The following is a 23,793-nucleotide window of genomic DNA, read 5'->3' as shown; positions in this document are numbered from 1 at the left end:
ATCCACCCAGGTCCAAAGGAGGAACAGGGGCAAGGCTTCTATTCAAATCTCTTTGTGGTTCCCAAGAAAGAGGGAATCTTCAGACCAAAATTTCTCAGGGTCCCATCTTTCAAGATGGAGACTATTCGAACCATCCTACCTATGATCCAGGAGGGTCAATACATGACTACCATGGACTTAAAGGATGCTTATCTTCACATTCCGATACACAAAGATCATCATCGGTTTCTCAGGTTCGCCTTCCTAGACAGGCATTACCAGTTTGTTGCTCTTCCCTTTGGGTTAGCTATGGCACCAAGAATCTTTACGAAGGTTCTGGGGTCACTTCTGGCGGTCCTAAGGCCACGGGGCATAGCAGTAGCCCCTTACTTAGACAACATTCTGATACAGGCGTTGAATTTCCAAATTGCCAAGTCCCATACGGACATTATTCTGGCATTCCTCAGGTCTCATGGGTGAAAAGTGAATGAAAAGAAGAGTTCTCTATCCCCTCTCACAAGAGTTTCCTTCCTGGGAACTCTGATAGATTCTGTAGAAATGAGGATTTACCTGACAGAGGACAGGTTGTCAAAACTTCTAAATTCCTGCCGTGTTCTTTATTATACTTCTCGCCCTTCGGTGGCTCAGTGTATGGAAGTAATCGGCTTAATGGTAGCGGCAATGGACATAGTTCCGTTTGCCCGCCTACATCTCAGACTGCTGCAACTCTGCATGCTCAGTCAGTGGAATGGGGATTACACAGATTTGTCCCCTCTATTAAATCTCGATCAAGAGACCAGGGATTCTCTTCTCTGGTGGCTATCTCGGGTCCATCTGTCCAAAGGTATGACCTTCCGCAGGCCAGATTGGACAATAGTAACAACAGATGCCAGCCTTCTGGGCTGGGGTGCAGTCTGGAACTCTCTGAAGGCTCAGGGGTTGTGGACTCAGGAGGAGGCACTCCTTCCAATAAACATTCTGGAACTAAGAGCGATATTCAATGCTCTTCAGGCTTGGCCTCAGCTAGCGGCAGTGAGGTTCATCAGATTTCAGTCGGACAACATCACGACTGTAGCTTACATCAACCATCAAGGGGGGACCAGGAGTTCCCTAGCGATGTTGGAAGTTTCAAGGATAATTCAATGGGCAGAGATTCACTCTTGCCATCTATCAGCTATCCATATCCCAGGAGTAGAGAACTGGGAGGCAGATTTTCTAAGTCGTCAGACTTTTCATCTGGGGGAGTGGGAGCTCCATCCGGAGGTGTTTGCACAGTTGATTCAACGTTGGGGCAAACCAGAACTGGATCTCATGGCGTCTCGCCAGAACACCAAGCTTCCTTGTTAAGGATCCAGGTCCAGGGATCCCAAGGCAGCGCTGATAGATGCTCTAGCAGCGCCTTGGTCCTTTAACCTGGCTTATGTGTTTCCACCGTTTTCTCTGCTCCCTCATCTGATTGCCAAGATCAAACAGGAGAGAGCATCGGTAATTTTGATAGCACCTGCGTGGCCACGCAGGACTTGGTATGCAGATCTGGTGGACATGTCATCCTTTCCACCATGGACTCTGCCTCTGAGGCAGGACCTTCTACTTCAGGGTCCTTTCAACCATCCAAATCTAATTTCTCTGCGGCTGACTGCTTGGAGATTGAACGCTTGATTTTATCAAAGCGTGGTTCCTCCGAGTCGGTCATTGATGCCTTAATACAGGCACGAAAGCCTGTCACCAGGAAAATCTATCATAAGATATGGTGTAAATATCTTCATTGGTGTGAATCCAAGGGTTACTCATGGAGTAAGGTCAGGATTCCTAGGATATTATCTTTTCTCCAAGAAGGATTAGAGAAGGGTTTGTCAGCTAGTTCCTTAAAAGGACAGATTTCTGCTCTGTCTATTCTTTTGCACAAACGTCTGGCTGAGGTTCCAGACGTGCAGGCGTTTTGTCAGGCTTTAGTCAGAATCAAGCCTGTGTTTAAACCTGTTGCTCCGCCTTGGAGTTTAAATTTAGTTCTTAAGGTTCTTCAAGGGGTTCCGTTTGAACCTTTGCATTCCATAGAGGATTTCCGACATTGCTACTAAGGAGTGGGATAGACCAGGTATGCTGTTCGCTCTCCTTCCTGTTTTTAAGAAAATGTTTCCCATATCTGACACCATGAGGGACTCATGGCAGACGGTCCCTAAGGTGGAGGGAGCTATTTCTACTTTGGCTAAGCGCACAACTATACCTATTGAAGACAGTTGTGCTTTCGTTGATCCTATGGATAAAAAAATTAGAGGGTCTCCTAAAGAAAATTTTTGTTCATCAAGGTTTTCTTCTTCAACCTATTGCATTCATTGTTCCTGTAACAACTGCAGCTGCCTTTTGGTTTGAGGCTCTAGAAGAGGCTCTTCAGGTGGAGACCCCACTAGAAGATATTCTGGACAGAATTAAGGCTCTTAAGCTAGCTAATTCTTTTATTACAGACGCCACTGTTCATCTCGCTAAGTTAGCGGCAAAGAATTCAGGTTTTGCCATTTTAGCGCGTAGAGCGTTATGGCTTAAGTCCTGGTCGGCTGATGTGTCATCTAAATCTAAGCTTTCTTTCATGTAATTGGCAAGAGTCCATGAGCTAGTGACGTATGGGATATACATTCCTACCAGGAGGGGCAAAGTTTCCCAAACCTTAAAATGCCTATAAATACACCCCTCACCACACCCACAATTCAGTTTTACAAACTTTGCCTCCCATGGAGGTGGTGAAGTAAGTTTGTGCTAGATTTCTACGTTGATATGCGCTTCGCAGCAGGCTGAAGCCCGGTTTTCCTCTCAGAGTGCAGTGAATGTCAGAGGGATGTGTAGAGAGTATTGCCTATTTGAATACCATGGTCTTCCTCTAGGGGATCTATTTCATAGGTTCTCTGTTATCGGTCGTAGAGATTTCTTCTCCTACCTCCCTTTTCAGATCGACGATATACTCTTATATACCATTACCTCTACTGATTCTCGTTTCAGTACTGTTTTGGCTATCTACTTTATGTAAATGAGTGTCTTTGGGTAAGTAAGTCTTATTTTATTTATGACACTCTCAGCTATGGTTTGGCACTTTATATGTAAAGTTCTAAATATATGTTTTATACTTATATTTGCCATGATTCAGGTCAATCAGTTTATTTTCCTTCTTTCAGACTGTCAGTTTCATTTTTTGGGAAAATGCATATGAATGAAATATTTTTCTTACCTAAAATTTTCAGTTGACTTTTTTCCTTTAAACTGCGGGCTGTTAGGCTCGCGGGTGCAAAAAATGCTAGAATTTATTGCGTCATTTTTGGCGCAAGACTTTTTTGGCGCGAGATTGACGTTTGTCTGACGTCAATTACGTCATTTCCGGCGTCGTAGTTAATGCCGGAAGTTTTCACGTAGTTGCGTCATTTTTGACTCATGTTTGTTAGACGTTTTTGGCGCCAAAAAATATGTGGGCGTCATACTTGGCGTCATACATTTTTTTCCCATTCCTGAAACTGTCATTTAAGGAATTTGATAATTTTGCTTTATATGTTGTTTTTCTATTACATATTGCAAGATATTCCAAAAACTGTTCCTGTATCAGAAAATACTGTTGCATTCCTGATGACTGATATCAGTCCTACCAAAGCTAAGTTCATTTATTTTAATGTTATGAATTTTATCTTTAGCTATGGTTTGTAATAAGTTATCATGATAAACTTTTACATGCAGAGTCCATTAGTATTTATGCATTATCTATTGCTATTCTTTTTACATCTAATGTACAAGATATAACTAGGAATCTATGAGAATGTTTTTCTGATTCTATTCTAAAGGCTTTGTCTGACATCCCGCCTTCTAATAAAATTTATAGGTCTTTTTTAAACTTCTCATTTAGTTGATGAATTTTCAAATGACCGACAACATACTAAATTATCCTTCTCTGATGATGTTTTTTCTCATTTAGAATATACTTCATCAGATATTTGACACTAACAAATCTACTTTTTTATTTTTAAATAGAGTACATTCGTTGTTAAAAAGGTGTTGATTATATTGGATATTGAGGAGTCTAGTTCTTTTAAGACTAGCTAACATTTAAATTCTGCTCATTAACCTCCTGTGGTTTCTTCAGAGGTTTTTTTCCCAGTTCATGATACTAGGGAATGGAATAGGCCTGGGACCTCTTTTATTCCTTCTTTAAGGTTTTTAAATTGTATCCTTTGCCGGCAGTTAGTTTAAAAGTTTTGATGAAAGATCCCCAAAGTTAATGGGGCTATCTCTACTCTTGCTAAACATACTACTATTCCTATAGAAAATAGTATTTATTTTTTTCCTTCAGATGGAAACTTGTATCTTATTTAAGGAAAAATATTTTATTTCAGGTCCTTTTCTTAGGCTTGCAATTTATTTGGCTGATGTTGCAAATGCTTCAACTTTCTGGTTGGATACTTTAGTGCAACAAGTATCGGATTATGATTTGTTTTAGCATTGTTAAGTTGATCAACATGCTAATAATTTCATTTGTGTCGTCATTTTTTTGATACATTCACAATTGAGGTTAAATCTATGTCTTTAGCTATTTTTAGCTAGAAGAACTTTGTGACTTAATCTTGGAATGCTAATTTGATTTCTAAAATCCATATTTCTTTTTTTCCAAGGTAATCAATTATTTGGTTCACAATTGGATTCAAATTTTTTTTCAAACTGTTACTCTGGGGAAGGGAGTTTTTTGTTGCTTCAAGATTGAGTTCTAAGAGTAAATCTTAAGCTTATATTAGTTTGTTCTTAATAAGGAACGGAATCCTAATTCTTCCCCAAGTAACATGTTTATAATTGGAAGCTTTCTTCAACATGGAATGAATTTAAGCTATTTAAAAGATCAAAGTCAGCCCCCCAAATTTGCATGTAGGTGCGGTTTTTTTATTCCAGCTTAGCTGGTAAGGGGCAGGTTAAGACTTTTTTAAATTAGTTTGGTTCAATTCGGTCCAAACTTCTTAGATTGGGGTACTGAATAGGATTCAGAGTAAAACCGCTTGTGAGAAGTTTTTTTCTCTCTAACATATTCCAGCTATTCCAGTAAAGGCTCACACTTTTCTCAAGTATGTTTCAGACCTGTATGTGTTGGGTACTTGTGAGGCGCGGCTGGTTACCCGTTGGGGTCTCAAGGCGCTGCTCAGACCTAGAGTTATCTGGGGTATTCATACCAGTTCCATTTCAGGAACAGGGTTTGGGGTTTTGTTCAAGACTATTCATTGTCCCAAAGATAGAAAATCTTTTTGATTTGTCATATAAGAGTTCCTTCTTTCAGAATTGTGTTTATATGGTCTATTCTGCCTTTTTGGTCAGTAAGGGCATTATTTGTTTACAATAGATACAATAGATTCATATCTTCTTCTGTTTTCATTCAGATTATTTTCATTTTCTGTGATTCTCTTTTTTTGACAAGCATTACCAATTTGTTGCTTTTCCTTCTGGTCTAGCGACAGCTCTGAGAATCTTTTCAAGGTTCTCAGTGTTTCCTTATTTGGACGATCTCGTGGTACTGGCTCAGTCTTTTCATTCGCCAAAATCTCATACGATTCAACTTTTGTTGTTTCTTCTAAGACATGGTTGGAGGATCTTTTTATCAAAAGATCATTGGTTGCTCAGACAAGGGTCACCTTTTTTAGGTTTCCAGATAGATTGTGTCAATGTCTTTGTCTCTAGCAGACAGGAGACAATTATATTGGGTTCAGTTTGTCGGAACCTTCAGTCTCTATTATTTCCTTCAGTAGCTATATGCATGGAAGTTTTAGGTCTCATGGCTGCAGCATTGGATTCGATTCCCTTTGCTCATTTTCATATGAAACCTTTCCAGTTTTTTTATGCTGAATTAATGGTGCAGGGATTCTAGGATATCATTTTTAATATCTTTGAATTCCAATGTTCAACTATCTTTGACTTGTTGGTTAGATCACCATCATATAGTTCTACGGGTCTCTTCAATTCATCCAACCTGGACCTTGATCACTACAGATGCGAGTCTTTTAGGTTGGGAGGCTGTCTGGGGATCTCTGTCAGCACAAGGGGTTTGGAAATCTCAGGAGGCCAGATTTCCATTCAATATTTTTGAACTCCGTGCATTCTCAGAGTTCGTCAGTTTTGGCTTCTTTTTGAAGAGAGAGACGTTATTGTTTTTCAGACAGACAATGTCACAACTGTGGCGTATGTCAATCATCAGGGTGGGATTCTCAGTCCTTAGGCTGTGAAAGAAGTATCTCGGATACTTGCTTGGGCTAAATCCATCTCCTGTCCAATTTCTGCGATCCATATCCCAGGTTTAGACAATTGGGAAGCATCTCATCTGAACAAGAAAACTTCCTAGGTACCTATTCAGGTCCGGGGATCCTCAGGCGGAAGCAGTGTATGCATTGAAACTTCCTTGGAGTTATCAATCTGCCTATATTTTTGCTCTGCAAGTTCCTTGAAAGGACAAATCTCTGCTCTTTCTGTGCTGTTTCACAGAAAAAAATTGCTAATCTTTCTGATATTCATTGTTTTGTTCAGGCTTTGGTTCATATCAAGCCTGTCATTAAGCCAATTTCTCCTCCTTGGAGTCTTAATTTGGTTTTGAGGGCTTAACAGGCTCTTCCGTTTGAGCATATGCTTTCTTTGGACATTACATTACTTTCATGGAAAGTATTGTTCCTTTTGGCCATCTCTTCTGCTAGAAGAGTTTTTGAATTATCTGCTCTTTCTTGTGAGTCTCCTTTTCTGATTTTTCATCAGGATAAGGCGGTTTTTGCTGTCTTTATTTAAATTTTTACCTCAAGTTGTGAATTCTAACAACATTAATAGAGGAATTATTGTTCCTTCCTTGTGTCCTAAATCCTAAGAATTATTTGGAAATATCCTTACATTCTTTGGATGTGGTCAGAGTTTTGAAATATTATGTTGAAGCTACTAAGATTTCAGTAAGACCTCTAGTCTATTTGTTATCTTTTCTGGTTTTAGGAAAGGTCAGAAGGCTTCTGCCATTTCTTTGGCGTCTTGGTTAAAGCTTTTGATTCATCATGCTTACGTGGAGTCGGGTAAATCCCCGCCTCAAAGGATTACGGCTCATTCTACTAGGTCAGTTTCTACTTCCTGGGCTTTTAAGAATGAAGCTTCTGTTGATCAGATTTGCAAAGCAGCAACTTGGTCTTCTTTGCATACTTTTACTAAATTCTACCATTTTGATGTTTTTTCTTCTTCAGAAGCAATTTTTGGTAGAAAAGTACTTCAGGCAGCTGTTTCAGTCTGATTCTTCTGCTTATAATTTCAGTTTTTTTCATTATAAAGATTAAAACTTTTGATTTGGGTTTTGGATTGTTTTTTCAGCGGAATAGGCTGTCTTTATTTTATCCCTCCCTCTCTAGTGACTCTTGCGTGGAGTTCCACATCTTGGGTATTTGCTATCCCATACGTCACTAGCTCATGGACTCTTGCCAATTACATGAAAGAAAACATAATTTATGTAAGAACTTACCTGATAAATTCATTTCTTTCATATTGGCAAGAGTCCATGAGACCCAACCTTTTTTGTGGTGGTTATGATTTTTTTGTATAAAGCATAATTATTCCAATTCCTTGTTGATGCTTTCGCTCCTTTCTTATCACCCCACTTCTTGGCTATTTGTTAAACTGAATTGTGGGTGTGGTGAGGGGTGCATTTATAGGCATTTTGAGGTTTGGAAAACTTTGCCCCTCCTGGTAGGAATGTATATCCCATACGTCACTAGCTCATGGACTCTTGCCAATATGAAAGAAATGAATTTATCAGGTAAGTTCTTACATAAATTATGTTTTTGACCATCCCTTTCAAGGGTAAGACCCTATTCGGGCCTGCACTGAAAGAGATCATTTCAGACATCACTGGAGGGAAGGGTCATGCCCTTCCCCAAGATAAGTCAAATAAGACAAGGACCAAACAAAATAATTTTCTTTCCTTTTGAAACTTCAAGGGTGGTCCCGCTTCCTCTTCCCCTGTGGCAAAGCAAGAGGGGAACTTTGCTCAATCCAAGCCAACCTGGAGACCTAACCAGACTTGGAACAAGGGTAAACAGGCCAAAAAGCCTGCTGCTGCCACTAAGACAGCATGAAAGGGTAGCCCCCGATCCGGGACCGGATCTAGTAGGGGGCAGACTCTCTCTCTTTGCTCAGGCCTGGGCAAGAGACGTTCGGGACTCCTGGGCCGTAGAAATTGTAACCCAGGAGTACCTTTCAGATTTCAAAGATTCTCCTCCAAGGGGGAGGTTCCATCTTTCTCAATTGTCTGTAAACCAGACAAAAAGAGAGGTGTTCTTATGCTGTGTAGAAGACCTTTTTACCATGGGAGTGATCTGCCCATTTCCGAAAGCAGAACAGGGACAAGGTTTTTACTCCTATCTGTTTGTGGTTCCCAAAATAGAGGGAACCTTCAGACCAATTCTAGATCTCAAGATCCTAAACCAATTCCTAAGACTTCCATCCTTCAAGATGGAGACCATTCGGACTATTTTACCAATGATCCAGGAGGGTCAATATATGACCACCGTGGATTTAAAGTATGCGTATCTACACATTCCTATCCACAAAGATCATCACCAGTTCCTCAGGTTTGCCTTTCTGGACAGGCATTACCAGTTTGTGGCTCTTTCCTTCGGGTTGACCACAGCGCCAAGAATATTCACCAAAGTGTTATGGTCCCTGCTGGCGGTCCTACTGCCGCGGGGCATTGCAGTGGCGCCTTATCTAGATGACATCCTAATTCAAGCGTCGACTTTCCAACTAGCCAAGTCTCACACGGACTTAGTGTTGGCCTTTCTAAGATCTCATGGATGGAAGGTGAACGTGAAAAAGAGTTCTCTCATTCCTCTCACAAGGGTTCCATTCCTGGGAACTCTGATAGATTCGGTGGACATGAAGATTTTTCTGACAGAGGTCAGGAAATCAAAGATTTTAACCACCTGCCGAGCTCTTCATTCCATTCCTCGGCCGTCAGTGGCTCAGTGTATGGAGGTAATCGGACTTATGGTAGCGGCAATGGACATAGTTCCGTTTGCTCGCTTGCATCTCAGACCACTGCAACTATGCATGCTCAAACAGTGGAATGGGGATTATGCAGATTTATCTCCTCAGATAAATCTGGATCAAGAGACCAGAGACTCTCTTCTTTGTTGGTTGTCACAGGATCACCTGTCCAGGGGAATGTGTTTCCGCAGGCCAGTGTGGGTTATAGTGACGACGGACGCCAGCCTACTGGGCTGGGGTGCAGTCTGGAATTCCCTGAAAGCACAGGGTTTGTGGACTCAGGAAGAGGCCCTCCTACCGATAAATATTCTGGAATTAAGAGCGATTTTCAATGCTCTTCAGGCGTGGCCTCAGCTGGCTTCGGCCAGATTCATCAGGTTTCAGTCGGACAACATCACGACTGTAGCTTATATCAATTATCAGGGAGGAACAAGGAGTTCCTTGGTGATGATAGAAGTTTCCAGGATAATCCGATGGGCAGAGACTCATTCTTGCCATCTATCAGCGATCTATATCCCAGGGATAGAGAACTGGGAGGCAGATTTTCTAAGTCGTCAGACTTTTCATCCGGGGGAGTGGGAGCTCCATCCGAAGGTGTTTGCTCAACTGGTTCAGCTATGGGGCACACCAGAATTGGATCTGATGGCGTCCGGTCAGGATGCCAAACTTCCTTGTTATGGGTCCAGGTCCAGGGATCCTCAGGCAGTACTGATAGATGCTCTAGCAGTACCCCGCTCATTCAACCTGGCTTATGTGTTTCCACTGTTTCCTCTCCTTCCCCGTTTGATTGCAAGAATCAAAAAGGAGAGAGCTTCTGTGATTTTGATAGCACCTGAGTGGCCACGCAGGACTTGGTATGCAGATCTGGTGGACATGTCATCTCTACCACCATGGACTCTGCCACTGAGACAGGACCTTCTGATTTAAGGTCCGTTCAAGCATCCAAATGTAATTTCTCTGCAACTGACTGCTTGGAGATTGAACGCTTGATTTTATCAAAGCGGGGTTTCTCTGAGTCGGTCATAGATACCTTGATTCAGGCTCAAAAGCCTGTCACCAGGAAAATCTATCATAATATATGGCGTAAATATCTTTTTTGGTGCAAATCCAAGGGCTACTCATGGAGTAAGATCAGGATTCCTCGGATTTTGTCCTTTCTCCAAGACGGATTGGAGAAGGGACTATCAGCTAGTTCCCTAAAGGGACAGATATCTGCTTTATCAATTCTATTGCACAAGCATCTGGCAGATGTTCCAGACGTTCAGTCGTTCTGTCAGGCTTTAGTTAGAATCAAGCCTGTGTTTAAACCTGTTGCTCCGCCATGGAGTTTAAATTTAGTTCTTAATGTTCTTCAAGGGGTTCTGTTTGAACCCATGCATTCCATAGATATTAAGCTTCTATCTTGGAAAGTTATGTTTCTAGTTGCTATCTCTTCAGCTCGAAGAGTTTCTAAGCTATCTGCTTTACAATGCGACTCACCTTATCTTGTTTTCCATGCTGATAAGGTGGTTTTGCGTACCAAACCTGGGTTCCTCCCTAAGGTTGTTTCTAACAGGAATATCAATCAGGAAATTGTTGTTCCTTCTCTGTGTCCTAATCCTTCTTCCAAGAAGGAACGTCAGTTGTACAACTTGGATGTGGTTCGTGCCTTGAAGTTTTATTTGCAGGCAACCAAAGAATTTCGCCAATCTTCTTCTTTGTTTGTTGTCTATGCTGGAAAGCGTAGAGGTCAAAAGGTTACGGCTACCTCTCTTTCCTTTTGACTGAAAAGCATCATCCATTTGGCTTATGAGACTGCTGGGCAGCAGCCTCCTGAAAGAATTACAGCTCACTCCACTAGAGCGGTTGCTTCCACATGGGCTTTTAAAAATGATGCTTCTGTTGAACAGATTTGTAAGGCTGCGACTTGGTTTTCGCTTCATACCTTTTCCAAATTTTACAAATTTAAAACTCTTGCTTCTTTGGAGGCTATTTTTGAGAGAGAGGTTTTGCAGGCAGTGGTGCCTTCCGTTTAGGTTCCTGTCTTGTCCCTCCCTTCATCCGTCTCCTAAAGCTTTGGAATTGGTATCCCACAAGTTAGGATGAATCTGTGGAATCGTTACATCTTGCAAAAGAAAACAAAATTTATGCTTACCTGATAAATTTCTTTCTTTTGCGATGTACCGAGTCCACGTCCCACCCTGTCTATTCAAGACAGATAGTATTTTTTATGTAAACTTCAGTCGCCTCTGCACCTTATAGTTTCTCCTTTTCTTCCGTGGCCTTCAGTAGAATGACTGGGGGGTGGAGTTAATGGGGGAGCTCTGCTGTGGTGCTCTCTTTACTTCCTGTCAGGAAGGACAATATCCGATAAGTTAGGATGAATCCGTGGACTCGGTACATCGCAAAAGAAAGAAATTTATCAGGTTAGCATAAATTTTGTTTTTAAATAAAGATAGCAAGAGAACGAAGAAAAATTTATAATAGGAGTAAATCAGAAAGTTGCTTAAAATTGCATGCTCTATCTGAATCATGAAAGAAAACAAATTGGGTTTATAGTGCCCCTGTCTTTAATCGAATTTTTAAAAACGGGGCACTTTAACATCAAAATTTACATTCAATTTATTTGTCTATCTTTTTATCATAGGCCAAGGTTGAGAATTTTGCGAATAGTTTTTTTTCCTAAGGCTATTAAAATAGCAATCAGGAATATTTCTCTTATTTTCACTTTTTTTTCACTCTTTGTGAATATATTTGATGGTTAGATTTTTACACCGCGGATTGTATTTGTTTGTTCATTGTCATCTTTTTGTACCATGAAAAATTCCTTGTATAATTTTAATTTTTTAGTCCAGTTTCCCTTTGTAGTGCAAAATAATATTGTTATTAATATACTATAGGTATCAAAGTGACCACAGCAGGGGTCTGATTCTGCTTAGCAGCTGGTCTTTAGAGAAAACATAAGGAGCCACTATTAATGACACAAATATAGGTCATAACAAAATATAATGAATAAGCTACACTAAAACAACTGATGTGTGACCCTTAGACATCCCAGTAATGTACTTATAACCTGTCTGTCTGGTATTACAGGTCCTGTGTGTGCAGAACTCCACACTACCACACCATTTCCATCCTTTTGTCATTTTGCCAAGTTTCGCTGCTCTACTCGCAAGTATTATCTCAAGGTACCATGCAGGGGATTGGGTAGATTTGCTGGATAGATATTGAGAACTAAGAGCATGTGTGTATGTGATATCATATAAAGACATGGCAAGTGGGGACAGCGTTAGGTGCAATGCGAGTTCGCAATCACATTGCACCTAACATGTAACGCTGGTATTACTAATTGAAGTGCGAAAGCGATATTTTGTGCTCCACTTGTAATCTAGTCTATTAGAAGCAAATACAATTCTCACAGCATATCTGTTAATTTTACTGCACTAGTAATGCCCTTATAGAAATACAAACGGTCACAATGTGTTCTTAATCTATGGGGTGAATGTCTGTATGAATGAATGTCTTACTAAATACTATTTCTTTCATGTAATTAGCAAGAGTCCATGAGCTAGTGACGTATGGGATATACATTCCTACCAGGAGGGGCAAAGTTTCCCAAACCTCAAAATGCCTATAAATACACCCCTCACCACACCCACAAATCAGTTTTACAAACTTTGCCTCCTATGGAGGTGGTGAAGTAAGTTTGTGCTAGATTCTACGTTGATATGCGCTCTGCAGCAGGTTGGAGCCCGGTTTTCCTCTCAGCGTGCAGTGAATGTCAGAGGGATGTGAGGAGAGTATTGCCTATTTGAATGCAGTGATCTCCTTCTACGGGGTCTATTTCATAGGTTCTCTGTTATTGGTCGTAGAGATTCATCTCTTACCTCCCTTTTCAGATCGACGATATACTCTTATATATACCATTTCCTCTACTGATTCTCGTTTCAGTACTGGTTTGGCTTTCTACTACATGTAGATGAGTGTCCTGGGGTAAGTAAGTCTTATTTTCTGTGACACTCTAAGCTATGGTTGGGCACTTTTATATAAAGTTCTAAATATATGTATTCAAACATTTATTTGCCTTGACTCAGGATGTTCAACGTTCCTTATTTCAGACAGTCAGTTTCATATTTGGGATAATGCATATGAATAAATCATTTTTTTCTTACCTTAAAAATTTGACTTTTCCCTGTGGGCTGTTAGGCTCGCGGGGGCTGAAAATGCTTCATTTTATTGCGTCATTCTTGGCGCGGACTTTTTTGGCGCAAACATTTTTTCTGTTTCCGGCATCATACGTGTCGCCGGAAGTTGCGTCATTTTTGACGTTCTTTTGCGCCAAAAGTGTCGGCGTTCCGGATGTGGCGTCATTTTTGGCGCCAAAAGCATTTAGGCGCCAAATAATGTGGGCGTCCTTTTTGGCGCTAAAAAATAAAAATAAAAAATATGGGCGTCACTATTGTCTCCACATTATTTAAGTCTCATTATTTTGTGCTTCTGGTTGCTAGAAGCTTATTCACTGGCATTTTTTTCCCATTCCTGAAACTGTCATTTAAGGAATTTGATCAATTTTGCTTTATATGTTGTTTTTTCTATTACATATTGCAAGATGTCCCACGTTGAAGCTGAGTCAGAAGATACTTCTGGAAAATCGCTGCCTGGTGCTGGAGCTACCAAAGCTAAGTGTATCTGCTGTAAACTTTTGGTATCTGTTCCTCCAGCTGTTGTTTGTACTGTTTGTCATGACAAACTTGCTAATGCAGATAATATTTCCTTTAGTACTGTTACATTACCTGTTGCTGTTCCGTCAACATCTAATATTCAGAGTGTTCCTGATAACATAAGAGATTTTGTTTCTAAATCCATTAAGAAGGCTATGTCTGTTCCTCCTTCTAGTAAACGTAAAAAGTCTTTTAAAACTTCTCATTTTTCAGATGAATTTTTAAATGAACATCATCATTCTGATACTGATATTGTTTCTTCTGATTCAGAGGATTCTGTCTCAGAGGTTGATGCTGATAAATCTTCATATTTATTTAAAATGGAATTTATTCGTTCTTTACTTAAGAAGTCCTAATTGCATTAGAAATTGAGGATTCTAGTCCTCTTGATACTAAATCTAAACGTTTAGATAAGGTTTTTAAATCTCCTGTAGTTATTCCACAAGTGTTTCCTGTCCCTGATGCTATTTCTGAAGTAATTTGGAGGGAATGGAATAATTTGGGTAATTCTTTTACTCCTTCTAAACGTTTTAAGCAATTATATCCTGTGCCATCTGACAGATTAGAATTTTGGGACAAAATCCCTAAGGTTGATGGGGCTGTCTCTACTCTTGCTAAGCGTACTACTATTCCTACGGCAGATGGTACTTCCTTTAAGGATCCTTTAGATAGGAAAATTGAATCCTTTCTAAGAAAAGCTTACTTGTGTTCAGGTAATCTTCTTAGACCTGCTATATCTTTAGCTGATGTTGCTGCAGCTTCAACTTTTTGGTTAGAAGCTTTAGCGCAACAAGTAACAGATCATAATTCTCATAGCATTATTATTCTTCTACAACATGCTAATAATTTTATTTGTGATGCCATCTTTGATATCATTAGAGTTGATGTCAGGTATATGTCTCTAGCTATTTTAGCTAGAAGAGCTTTATGGCTTAAAACTTGGAATGCTGATATGTCTTCTAAGTCTACTCTGCTTTCCCTTTCTTTCCAGGGTAATAAATTATTTGGTTCTCAGTTGGATTCTATTATCTCAACTGTTACTGGAGGGAAAGGAACTTTTTTACCACAGGATAAAAAATCTAAAGGTAAATTTAGGTCTAATAATCGTTTTCGTTCCTTTCGTCACAACAAGGAACAAAAGCCTGATCCTTCATCCTCAGGAGCGGTATCAGTTTGGAAACCATCTCCAGTCTGGAATAAATCCAAGCCTTTTAGAAAACCAAAGCCAGCTCCCAAGTCCACATGAAGGTGCGGCCCTCATTCCAGCTCAGCTGGTAGGGGGCAGATTACGTTTTTTCAAAGAAATTTGGTTCAATTCCGTTCACAATCTCTGGATTCAGAACATTGTTTCAGAAGGGTACATAATTGGCTTCAAGATAAGGCCTCCTGCAAAGAGATTTTTTCTTTCCCGTGTCCCAGTAAACCTAGCGAAGGCTCAAGCATTTCTGAAATGTGTTTCAGATCTAGAGTTGGCTGGAGTAATTATGCCAGTTCCAGTTCTGGAACAGGGGCTGGGGTTTTATTCAAATCTCTTCATTGTACCAAAGAAGGAGAATTCCTTCAGACCAGTTCTGGATCTAAAAATATTGAATCGTTATGTAAGGATACCAACATTCAAGATGGTAACTATAAGGACTATCCTGCCTTTTGTTCAGCAAGAGCATTATATGTCCACAATAGATTTACAGGATGCATATCTGCATATTCCGATTCATCCAGATCACTTTCAGTTTCTGAGATTCTCTTTCCTAGACAAGCATTACCAGTTTGTGGCTCTACCGTTTGGCCTAGCTACAGCTCCAAGAATTTTTACAAAGGTTCTCGGTGCCCTTCTGTCTGTAATCAGAGAACAGGGTATTGTGGTATTTCCTTATTTGGACGATATCTTGGTACTTGCTCAGTCTTCACATTTAGCAGAATCTAATACGAATCGACTTGTGTTGTTTCTTCAAGATCATGGTTGGAGGATCAATTTACCAAAAAGTTCATTGATTCCTCAGACAAGGGTAACCTTTTTAGGTTTCCAGATAGATTCAGTGTCCATGACTCTGTCACTAACGGACAAGAGACGTTTAAAATTGATATCAGCTTGTCGAAACCTTCAGTCACAATCATTCCCTTCGGTAGCTTTATGCATGGAAATTCTAGGTCTTATGACTGCAGCATCGGACGCGATCCCCTTTGCTCGTTTTCACATGCGACCTCTTCAGCTCTGTATGCTGAACCAGTGGTGCAGGGATTACACAAAGATATCTCAATTAATATCTTTAACACCGATTGTACGACACTCTCTGACGTGGTGGACAGATCACCATCGTTTAGTTCAGGGTGCTTCTTTTGTTCTTCCGACCTGGACTGTAATTTCAACAGATGCAAGTCTGACAGGTTGGGGAGCTGTTGGGGGTCTCTGACAGCACAAGGGGTTTGGGAATCTCAGGAGGTGAGATTACCGATCAATATTTTGGAACTCCGTGCAATTTTCAGAGCTCTTCAGTCATGGCCTCTTCTAAAGAGAGAATCGTTCATTTGTTTTCAGACAGACAATGTCACAACTGTGGCATACATCAATCATCAAGGAGGGACTCACAGTCCTCTGGCTATGAAGGAAGTATCTCAAATTCTGGTATGGGCGGAATCCAGCTCCTGTCTAGTTTCTGCGGTTCATATCCCAGGTATAGACAATTGGGAAGCGGATTATCTCAGCCGCCAAACGTTACATCCGGGCGAATGGTCTCTTCACCCAGAGGTATTTCTTCAGATTGTTCAAATGTGGGGACTTCCAGAAATAGATCTGATGGCCTCTCATCTAAACAAGAAACTTCCCAGGTATCTGTCCAGATCCAGGGATCCTCAAGCGGAAGCAGTGGATGCATTGTCACTTCCTTGGAAGTATCATCCTGCCTATATCTTTCCGCCTCTAGTTCTTCTTCCAAGAGTAATCTCCAAGATTCTGAAGGAATGCTCATTTGTTCTGCTGGTAGTTCCAGCATGGCCTCACAGGTTTTGGTATGCGGATCTTGTCTGGATGGCCTCTTGCCAACCGTGGACTCTTCCGTTAAGACCAGACCTTTTGTCGCAAGGTCCTTTTTTCCATCAGGATCTCAAATCCTTAAATTTAAAGGTATGGAGATTGAACGCTTGATTCTTAGTCAAAGAGGTTTCTCTGACTCTGTGATTAATACTATGTTACAGGCTCGTAAATCTGTATCTAGGGAGATATATTATAGAGTCTGGAAGACTTATATTTCTTGGTGTCTTTCTCATCATTTTTTCCTGGCATTCTTTTAGAATTCCGAGAATTTTACAGTTTCTTCAGGATGGTTTGGATAAAGGTTTGTCTGCAAGTTCCTTGAAAGGACAAATCTCTGCTCTTTCTGTTCTTTTTCACAGAAAGATTGCTAATCTTCCTGATATTCATTGTTTTGTACAAGCTTTGGTTCGTATCAAACCTGTCATTAAGTCAATTTCTCCTCCTTGGAGTTTGAATTTGGTTCTGGGGGCTCTTCAAGCTCCTCCGTTTGAACCTATGCATTCATTGGACATCAAATTACTTTCTTGGAAAGTTTTGTTCCTTTTGGCCATCTCTTCTGCCAGGCGAGTTTCTGAATTATCTGCTCTTTCTTGTGAGTCTCCTTTTCTGATTTTTCATCAGGATAAGGCGGTGTTGCGAACTTCTTTTAAATTTTTACCTAAGGTCGTGAATTCTAACAACATTAGTAGAGAAATTGTGGTTCCTTCATTGTGTCCTAATCCTAAGAATTCTAAGGAGAGATCATTGCATTCTTTGGATGTAGTTAGAGCTTTGAAATATTATGTTGAAGCTACTAAGAATTTCCGAAAGACTTCTAGTCTATTTGTTATCTTTTCCGGTTCTAGGAAAGGTCAGAAGGCCTCTGCCATTTCTTTGGCATCTTGGTTGAAATCTTTAATTCATCATGCTTATGTCGAGTCGGGTAAAACTCCGCCTCAAAGGATTACAGCTCATTCTACTAGGTCAGTTTCTACTTCCTGGGCGTTTAGGAATGAAGCTTTGGTTGTTCAGATTTGCAAAGCAGCAACTTGGTCTTCTTTGCATACTTTTACTAAATTCTACCATTTTGATGTGTTTTCTTCTTCTGAAGCTGTTTTTGGTAGAAAAGTACTTCAGGCAGCTGTTTCAGTTTGAATCTTCTGCTTATAATTTCAGTTTTTTTCATTTAATCTTTATTTTGGGTGTGGATTATTTTTCAGCGGAATTGGCTGTCTTTATTTTATCCCTCCCTCTCTAGTGACTCTTGCGTGGAAAGATCCACATCTTGGGTAGTCATTATCCCATACGTCACTAGCTCATGGACTCTTGCTAATTACATGAAAGAAAACATAATTTATGTAAGAACTTACCTGATAAATTAATTTCTTTCATATTAGCAAGAGTCCATGAGGCCCACCCTTTTTTGTGGTGGTTATGATTTTTTTGTATAAAGCAGAATTATTCCAATTCCTTATTTTTTATGCTTTCGCACTTTTTTCTTATCACCCCACTTCTTGGCTATTCGTTAAACTGATTTGTGGGTGTGGTGAGGGGTGTATTTATAGGCATTTTGAGGTTTGGGAAACTTTGCCCCTCCTGGTAGGAATGTATATCCCATACGTCACTAGCTCATGGACTCTTGCTAATATGAAAGAAATGAATTTATCAGGTAAGTTCTTACATAAATTATGTTTTATTATGCTTTTTATCTATATGTAAAAAAAAGTTACATTTTAATATAAAAGTTGATGATAATGCTACACTTTTTGTCATTTCCTTTTTGAATTAGTGTATCTTTATAGTGATGGTACCCGATGTTACTGACTTTATAGTGACAGTGAGATGTTGTTACTGACTTTATAGTGATAGCTTGATATTATTGCTGGCTTTAAAGGTAACAGGCAGATGTTTTACTGACTTTAAAATGACAGTGAGATGTTGTTACTGACTTTATAGTGACAGTGTGATGTTGTTACTGGCTTTATAGTAACAGCTTGATGTTATTGCTGGCTTTAAAGGTAACAGGCAGATGTTTTACTGACTTTATAATGACAGTGAGATGTTGTTACTGACTTTATAGTGACAGCCTGATGTTGTTACTGGCTTTATAGTGACAGCTTGATGTTATTGCTGGCTTTAAAGGTAACAGGCAGATGTTTTACTGACTTTAGAATGACAGTGAGATGTTGTTACTGACTTTATAGTGACACCCTGATGTTGTTACTGGCTTTATAGACAGCCTGATGTTGTTACTGACTTTATAGACAGCCTGATGTTGTTACTGATTTTATAATGAAAGTGAGATGTTGTTACTGACTTTATAGTGACAGCCTGATGTTGTTACTGGCTTTATAGACGGCCTGATGTTGTTACTGGCTTTATAGACAGCCTGATGTTGTTACTGACTTTATAGACAGCCTGATGTTGTTACTGACTTTATAGACAGCCTGATGTTGTTACTGACTTTATAGACAGCCTGATGTTGTTACTGGCTTTATAGACAGCCTGATGTTGTTACTGGCTTTATAGACAGCCTGATGTTGTTACTGACTTTATAGACAGCCTGATGTTGTTACTGGCTTTATAGACAGCCTGATGTTGTTACTGGCTTTATAGACAGCCTGATGTTGTTACTGGCTTTATAGACAGCCTGATGTTGTTACTGGCTTTATAGACAGCCTGATGTTGTTACTGGCTTTATAGACAGCCTGATGTTGTTACTGGCTATATAGACAGCCTGATGTTGTTACTGGCTTTATAGACAGCCTGATGTTGTTACTGGCTTTATAGACAGCCTGATGTTGTTACTGGCTTTATAGACAGCCTGATGTTGTTACTGGCTTTATAGACAGCCTGATGTTGTTACTGGCTTTATAGACAGCCTGATGTTGTTACTGGCTTTATAGAAAGCCTGATGTTGTTACTGACTTTATAGACAGCCTGATGTTGTTACTGACTTTATAGACAGCCTAATGTTGTTACTGACTTTATAGTGACAGCCTGATGTTCTTACTGACTTTATAGACAGCCAGATGTTATTACTGGCTTTATAATAACTGGCAGATGTTTTACTGACTTGACAGTGACAGCCTGATGTTGTTACGGACTAGATAATGACAGTGAGATGTATAATAACTGGCAGATGTTTTACTGACTTGACAGTGATAGGTATAGTTGTTATTATATTATTTATATTAATGTCCCAGACATTGTTACTGACTTTATAGTGACAGCCTGATGTTGTTACTGACGTTATAGACAGCCTGATGTTGTTACTGACTTTATAGACAGCCTGATGTTGTTACTGGCTTTATAGACAGCCTGATGTTGTTACTGGCTTTATAGACAGCCTGATGTTGTTACTGGCTTTATAGACAGCCTGATGTTGTTACTGGCTTTATAGACAGCCTGATGTTGTTACTGGCTTTATAGACAGCCTGATGTTGTTACTGGCTTTATAGACAGCCTGATGTTGTTACTGGCTTTATAGACAGCCTGATGTTGTTACTGGCTTTATAGACAGCCTGATGTTGTTACTGGCTTTATAGACAGCCTGATGTTGTTACTGGCTTTATAGACAGCCTGATGTTGTTACTGGCTTTATAGACAGCCTGATGTTGTTACTGACTTTATAGACAGCCTGATGTTGTTACTGGCTATATAGACAGCCTGATGTTGTTACTGGCTTTATAGACAGCCTGATGTTGTTACTGGCTTTATAGACAGCCTGATGTTGTTACTGGCTTTATAGACAGCCTGATGTTGTTACTGGCTTTATAGACAGCCTGATGTTGTTACTGGCTTTATAGACAGCCTGATGTTGTTACTGGCTTTATAGACAGCCTGATGTTGTTACTGGCTTTATAGACAGCCTGATGTTGTTACTGGCTTTATAGACAGCCTGATGTTGTTACTGGCTTTATAGACAGCCTGATGTTGTTACTGGCTTTATAAGACAGCCTGATGTTGTTACTGGCTTTATAGACAGCCTGATGTTGTTACTGGCTTTATAGACAGCCTGATGTTGTTACTGGCTTTATAGACAGCCTGATGTTGTTACTGGCTTTATAGACAGCCTGATGTTGTTACTGGCTTTATAGACAGCCTGATGTTGTTACTGACTTTATAGACAGCCTGATGTTGTTACTGGCTTTATAGACAGCCTGATGTTGTTACTGACTTTATAGTGACAGCCTGATGTTGTTACTGACTTTATAGTGACAGCCTGATGTTGTTACTGACTTTATAGTGACAGCCTGATGTTCTTACTGACGTTATAGACAGCCAGATGTTATTACTGGCTTTATAATAACTGGCAGATGTTTTACTGACTTGACAGTGACAGCCTGATGTTGTTATGGACTAGATAATGACAGTGAGATGTATAATAACTGGCAGATGTTTCACTGACTTGACAGTGATAGGTATAGTTGTTATTATATTATTTAGATTAATTTCCCAGACATTGTTACTGACTTTATAGACAGCCTGATGTTGTTACTGACTTTATAGTGACAGCCTGATGTTCTTACTGACTTTATAGACATCCAGATGTTATTACTGGCTTTATAATTACAGTGAGATGTTGTTACTGACTTTATAGTGACACCCTGATGTTGTTACTAACTCTATAGTGACAGCCTGATGTTGTTACGGACTAGATAATGACAGTGAGATGTTTATAGTGACAGCCTGATGTTATTGACTTTATAGTGACTACCAGATGTTCTTACTGACTTTATAGACAGCCAGATGTTATTACTGACTTTATAATAACTGAAAGGTGTTTTACTGACTTGACAGTGATAGGTACTGTTGTTATTATATTATTTATATTAATGTCCCAGACATTGTTACTATCATTGTTTTCATGGGCCAGATGTAGTTATTTGCAGCATTACAATGAGTTGTTTCTGACTTTAAAGTGATAACCAGGTATTGTTACTGACTTTATAGTGACAGGACATGATGCTGGGAGGAGATAATGACACTAAGGGAATGAAGTCTGGGTAGATTGAGGGTAATAACATTTTGGCTTTGAGGAATAATACATCATTCGTATATGTTCTCCCATTCTCTTTCTACTGTAGCGAGTTTGGTGTACCCAACCTGTAAAGGACACTGTCGCATATTCTAACATAGAACCTATTGGAAAGTCAGGTATGTTTAAAGTCATGGTTACTATTCCTTACATGAGTCACCAACACATTCCAGGGAGGGTGTTATTCAGGATCACGGGACAAAGGGTGTGGTTAGTGCAAAATACAGATGAAATAGTGAGGGGAAGTGGGTAGGGGAAGAAGGATAGAAGTGTTACGTCGCTGTAATGGGGTAAAAGCAGGAAATGAGTTTAAGCAGGTGTAATGCATTTATTGGGCTGTAATAAGGGATACGGTGAGTAACAGGGTAAGTCGGTGTAATTAAGGTAAGGGGTGTAGTTAGTATTAGGGGACAGACACTACTGAGTATAAGCAGTGTGACTATAAGTTATGAAGTACAGTTAGCTTTTATAGATAGAACAGGTAAGGGGGTTATTGAAGGTATCTTATGTGGCTCTTCATTAAATATAATTTAATTGTAAAACCTAAACATTCCCACAAGCCTAAACATTCACTACTTGCACTTAAGCAGCTTCTATATATGTCAGCCCCATCTGTGTGTGTATGTGTATATTTGTGTATATATATGTGTATATACTGTATATGTAATGTTTGTGTACATATGTGTGTGTATGTGTATACATGGGTGTGTGATTGCATGCATGTGTGTATGTGTATACATGGGTGTGTGATTGCATGCATGTGTGTATGTGTATACATGGGTGTGTGATTGCATGCATGTGTGTGTGATATTTCTGTATTTCAGTGAGTATTACTTTGTGTATTGTATTAGTATGTTTTGATGTCATTTTGTTTATATGTTGGTGTCAGCTGTTGCCAGTACTTTGTTGTTTTATGCAGCTGTAACTATTTTACCAAATGTCCTGACAGGTGTGGCCTTTACAGATTTATCTGCCACTCAGACCACCGAGCCCACTGGCCCTTTTGTACCATCCTCTGAGCCTGCAACAACAACTGTAGGTGCTAAGGAGGGCCTAGCCACCAGAAACAGACGATCTGTTAAAGACTTTAAGTTGAGAGATCAGAAGCCTCTTCATGGGAGCAATCAGAACAGTACCAACCTCCCTAAAACCAAATCCATCTCCAGGTCTGTGGAAAACAAACAGCAGTGGATAAATAAGATTAGAAGTGATATTGCTTCCTCGCTAAATTCCAAACTGACTACGCCCAAGGCAGATAGAAAAAGCTCAGAGACTACAAGTCCATTGCGCAAGATCATTAACAAACTAAATTCCAAACTGACTACGCACAAGGCAGATAGAAAGAGCCCAGAGAGTACCAGTCCAATGCGCAAGATCATTAACAAACTAAATTCCAAACTGACTACGCACAAAGCAGATAGAAAGAGCCCAGAGAGCACAAGTCCAATGCGCAAGATCATTAACAAACTAAATTCCAAACTGACTACGCACAAGGCAGATAGAAAGAGCCCAGAGAGCACAAGTCCAATGCGCAAGATCATTAACAAACTAAAAGCAATTGCAGGGAAAAAAGGCAAAGGTCCAACCACATATGCTGCAGCCCCAAGAACTAAGACCAGTGTCTATGGGGAAGAATCTACGTATGTTGCAGAATCAGTCCACTGACTGCAATCTAATTGCTTGGAGAAGGCTAGATGATAACGAGATTGTCATTATAATCTAATTGTCATCTAGCCTTCTCCTGTGGTCTCATTGTCATCTAGCCTATTGTTGCAGTCTAATTGTAATCTAATTGTTATCTACCTTCTCCTTTGGTCTCATTGTCATCTAGCCTTTTCCTGTGGTCAAATTTTTATCCAATTGTTATCTATCTTTCTCCTGCAAGCTCATTGTTATCTAGCCTTCTCCTGCAGTTTCAATGTCATCTAGCTTTCTCCTGCAGTCTCATTGTCATCTAGCCTTCTCCTGCAGCCTCATTGTCATCTAATTGTTATCTAGCCTTATCCTGCAGCCTCATTGTCATCTAATTGTTATCTAGCCTTATCCTG

General features: G+C 39.9%; 1 protein-coding gene across 1 annotated transcript in view; it reads left to right on the top strand.

The window, feature by feature from the left end:
* The window catches only part of LOC128652674 (uncharacterized), a 44,449-nt gene extending 21,012 nt beyond the window's left edge, over positions 1-23,437 (top strand). The window contains exons 3-5 of the mRNA XM_053705604.1: positions 12,067-12,161; positions 21,795-21,864; positions 22,695-23,437. Coding sequence (XP_053561579.1) covers positions 12,067-12,161; positions 21,795-21,864; positions 22,695-23,410 — 881 coding nt within the window. The 3' untranslated portion in view covers positions 23,411-23,437. The remainder of the gene's footprint in view (positions 1-12,066; positions 12,162-21,794; positions 21,865-22,694) is intronic.
* The last annotated feature ends 356 nt before the right edge of the window (positions 23,438-23,793 follow it).

Source organism: Bombina bombina, chromosome 3, assembly GCF_027579735.1.
Source record: "Bombina bombina isolate aBomBom1 chromosome 3, aBomBom1.pri, whole genome shotgun sequence".
Lineage (NCBI taxonomy): Eukaryota > Metazoa > Chordata > Amphibia > Anura > Bombinatoridae > Bombina > Bombina bombina.
This window is presented reverse-complemented; position numbering and strand designations above follow the sequence as displayed.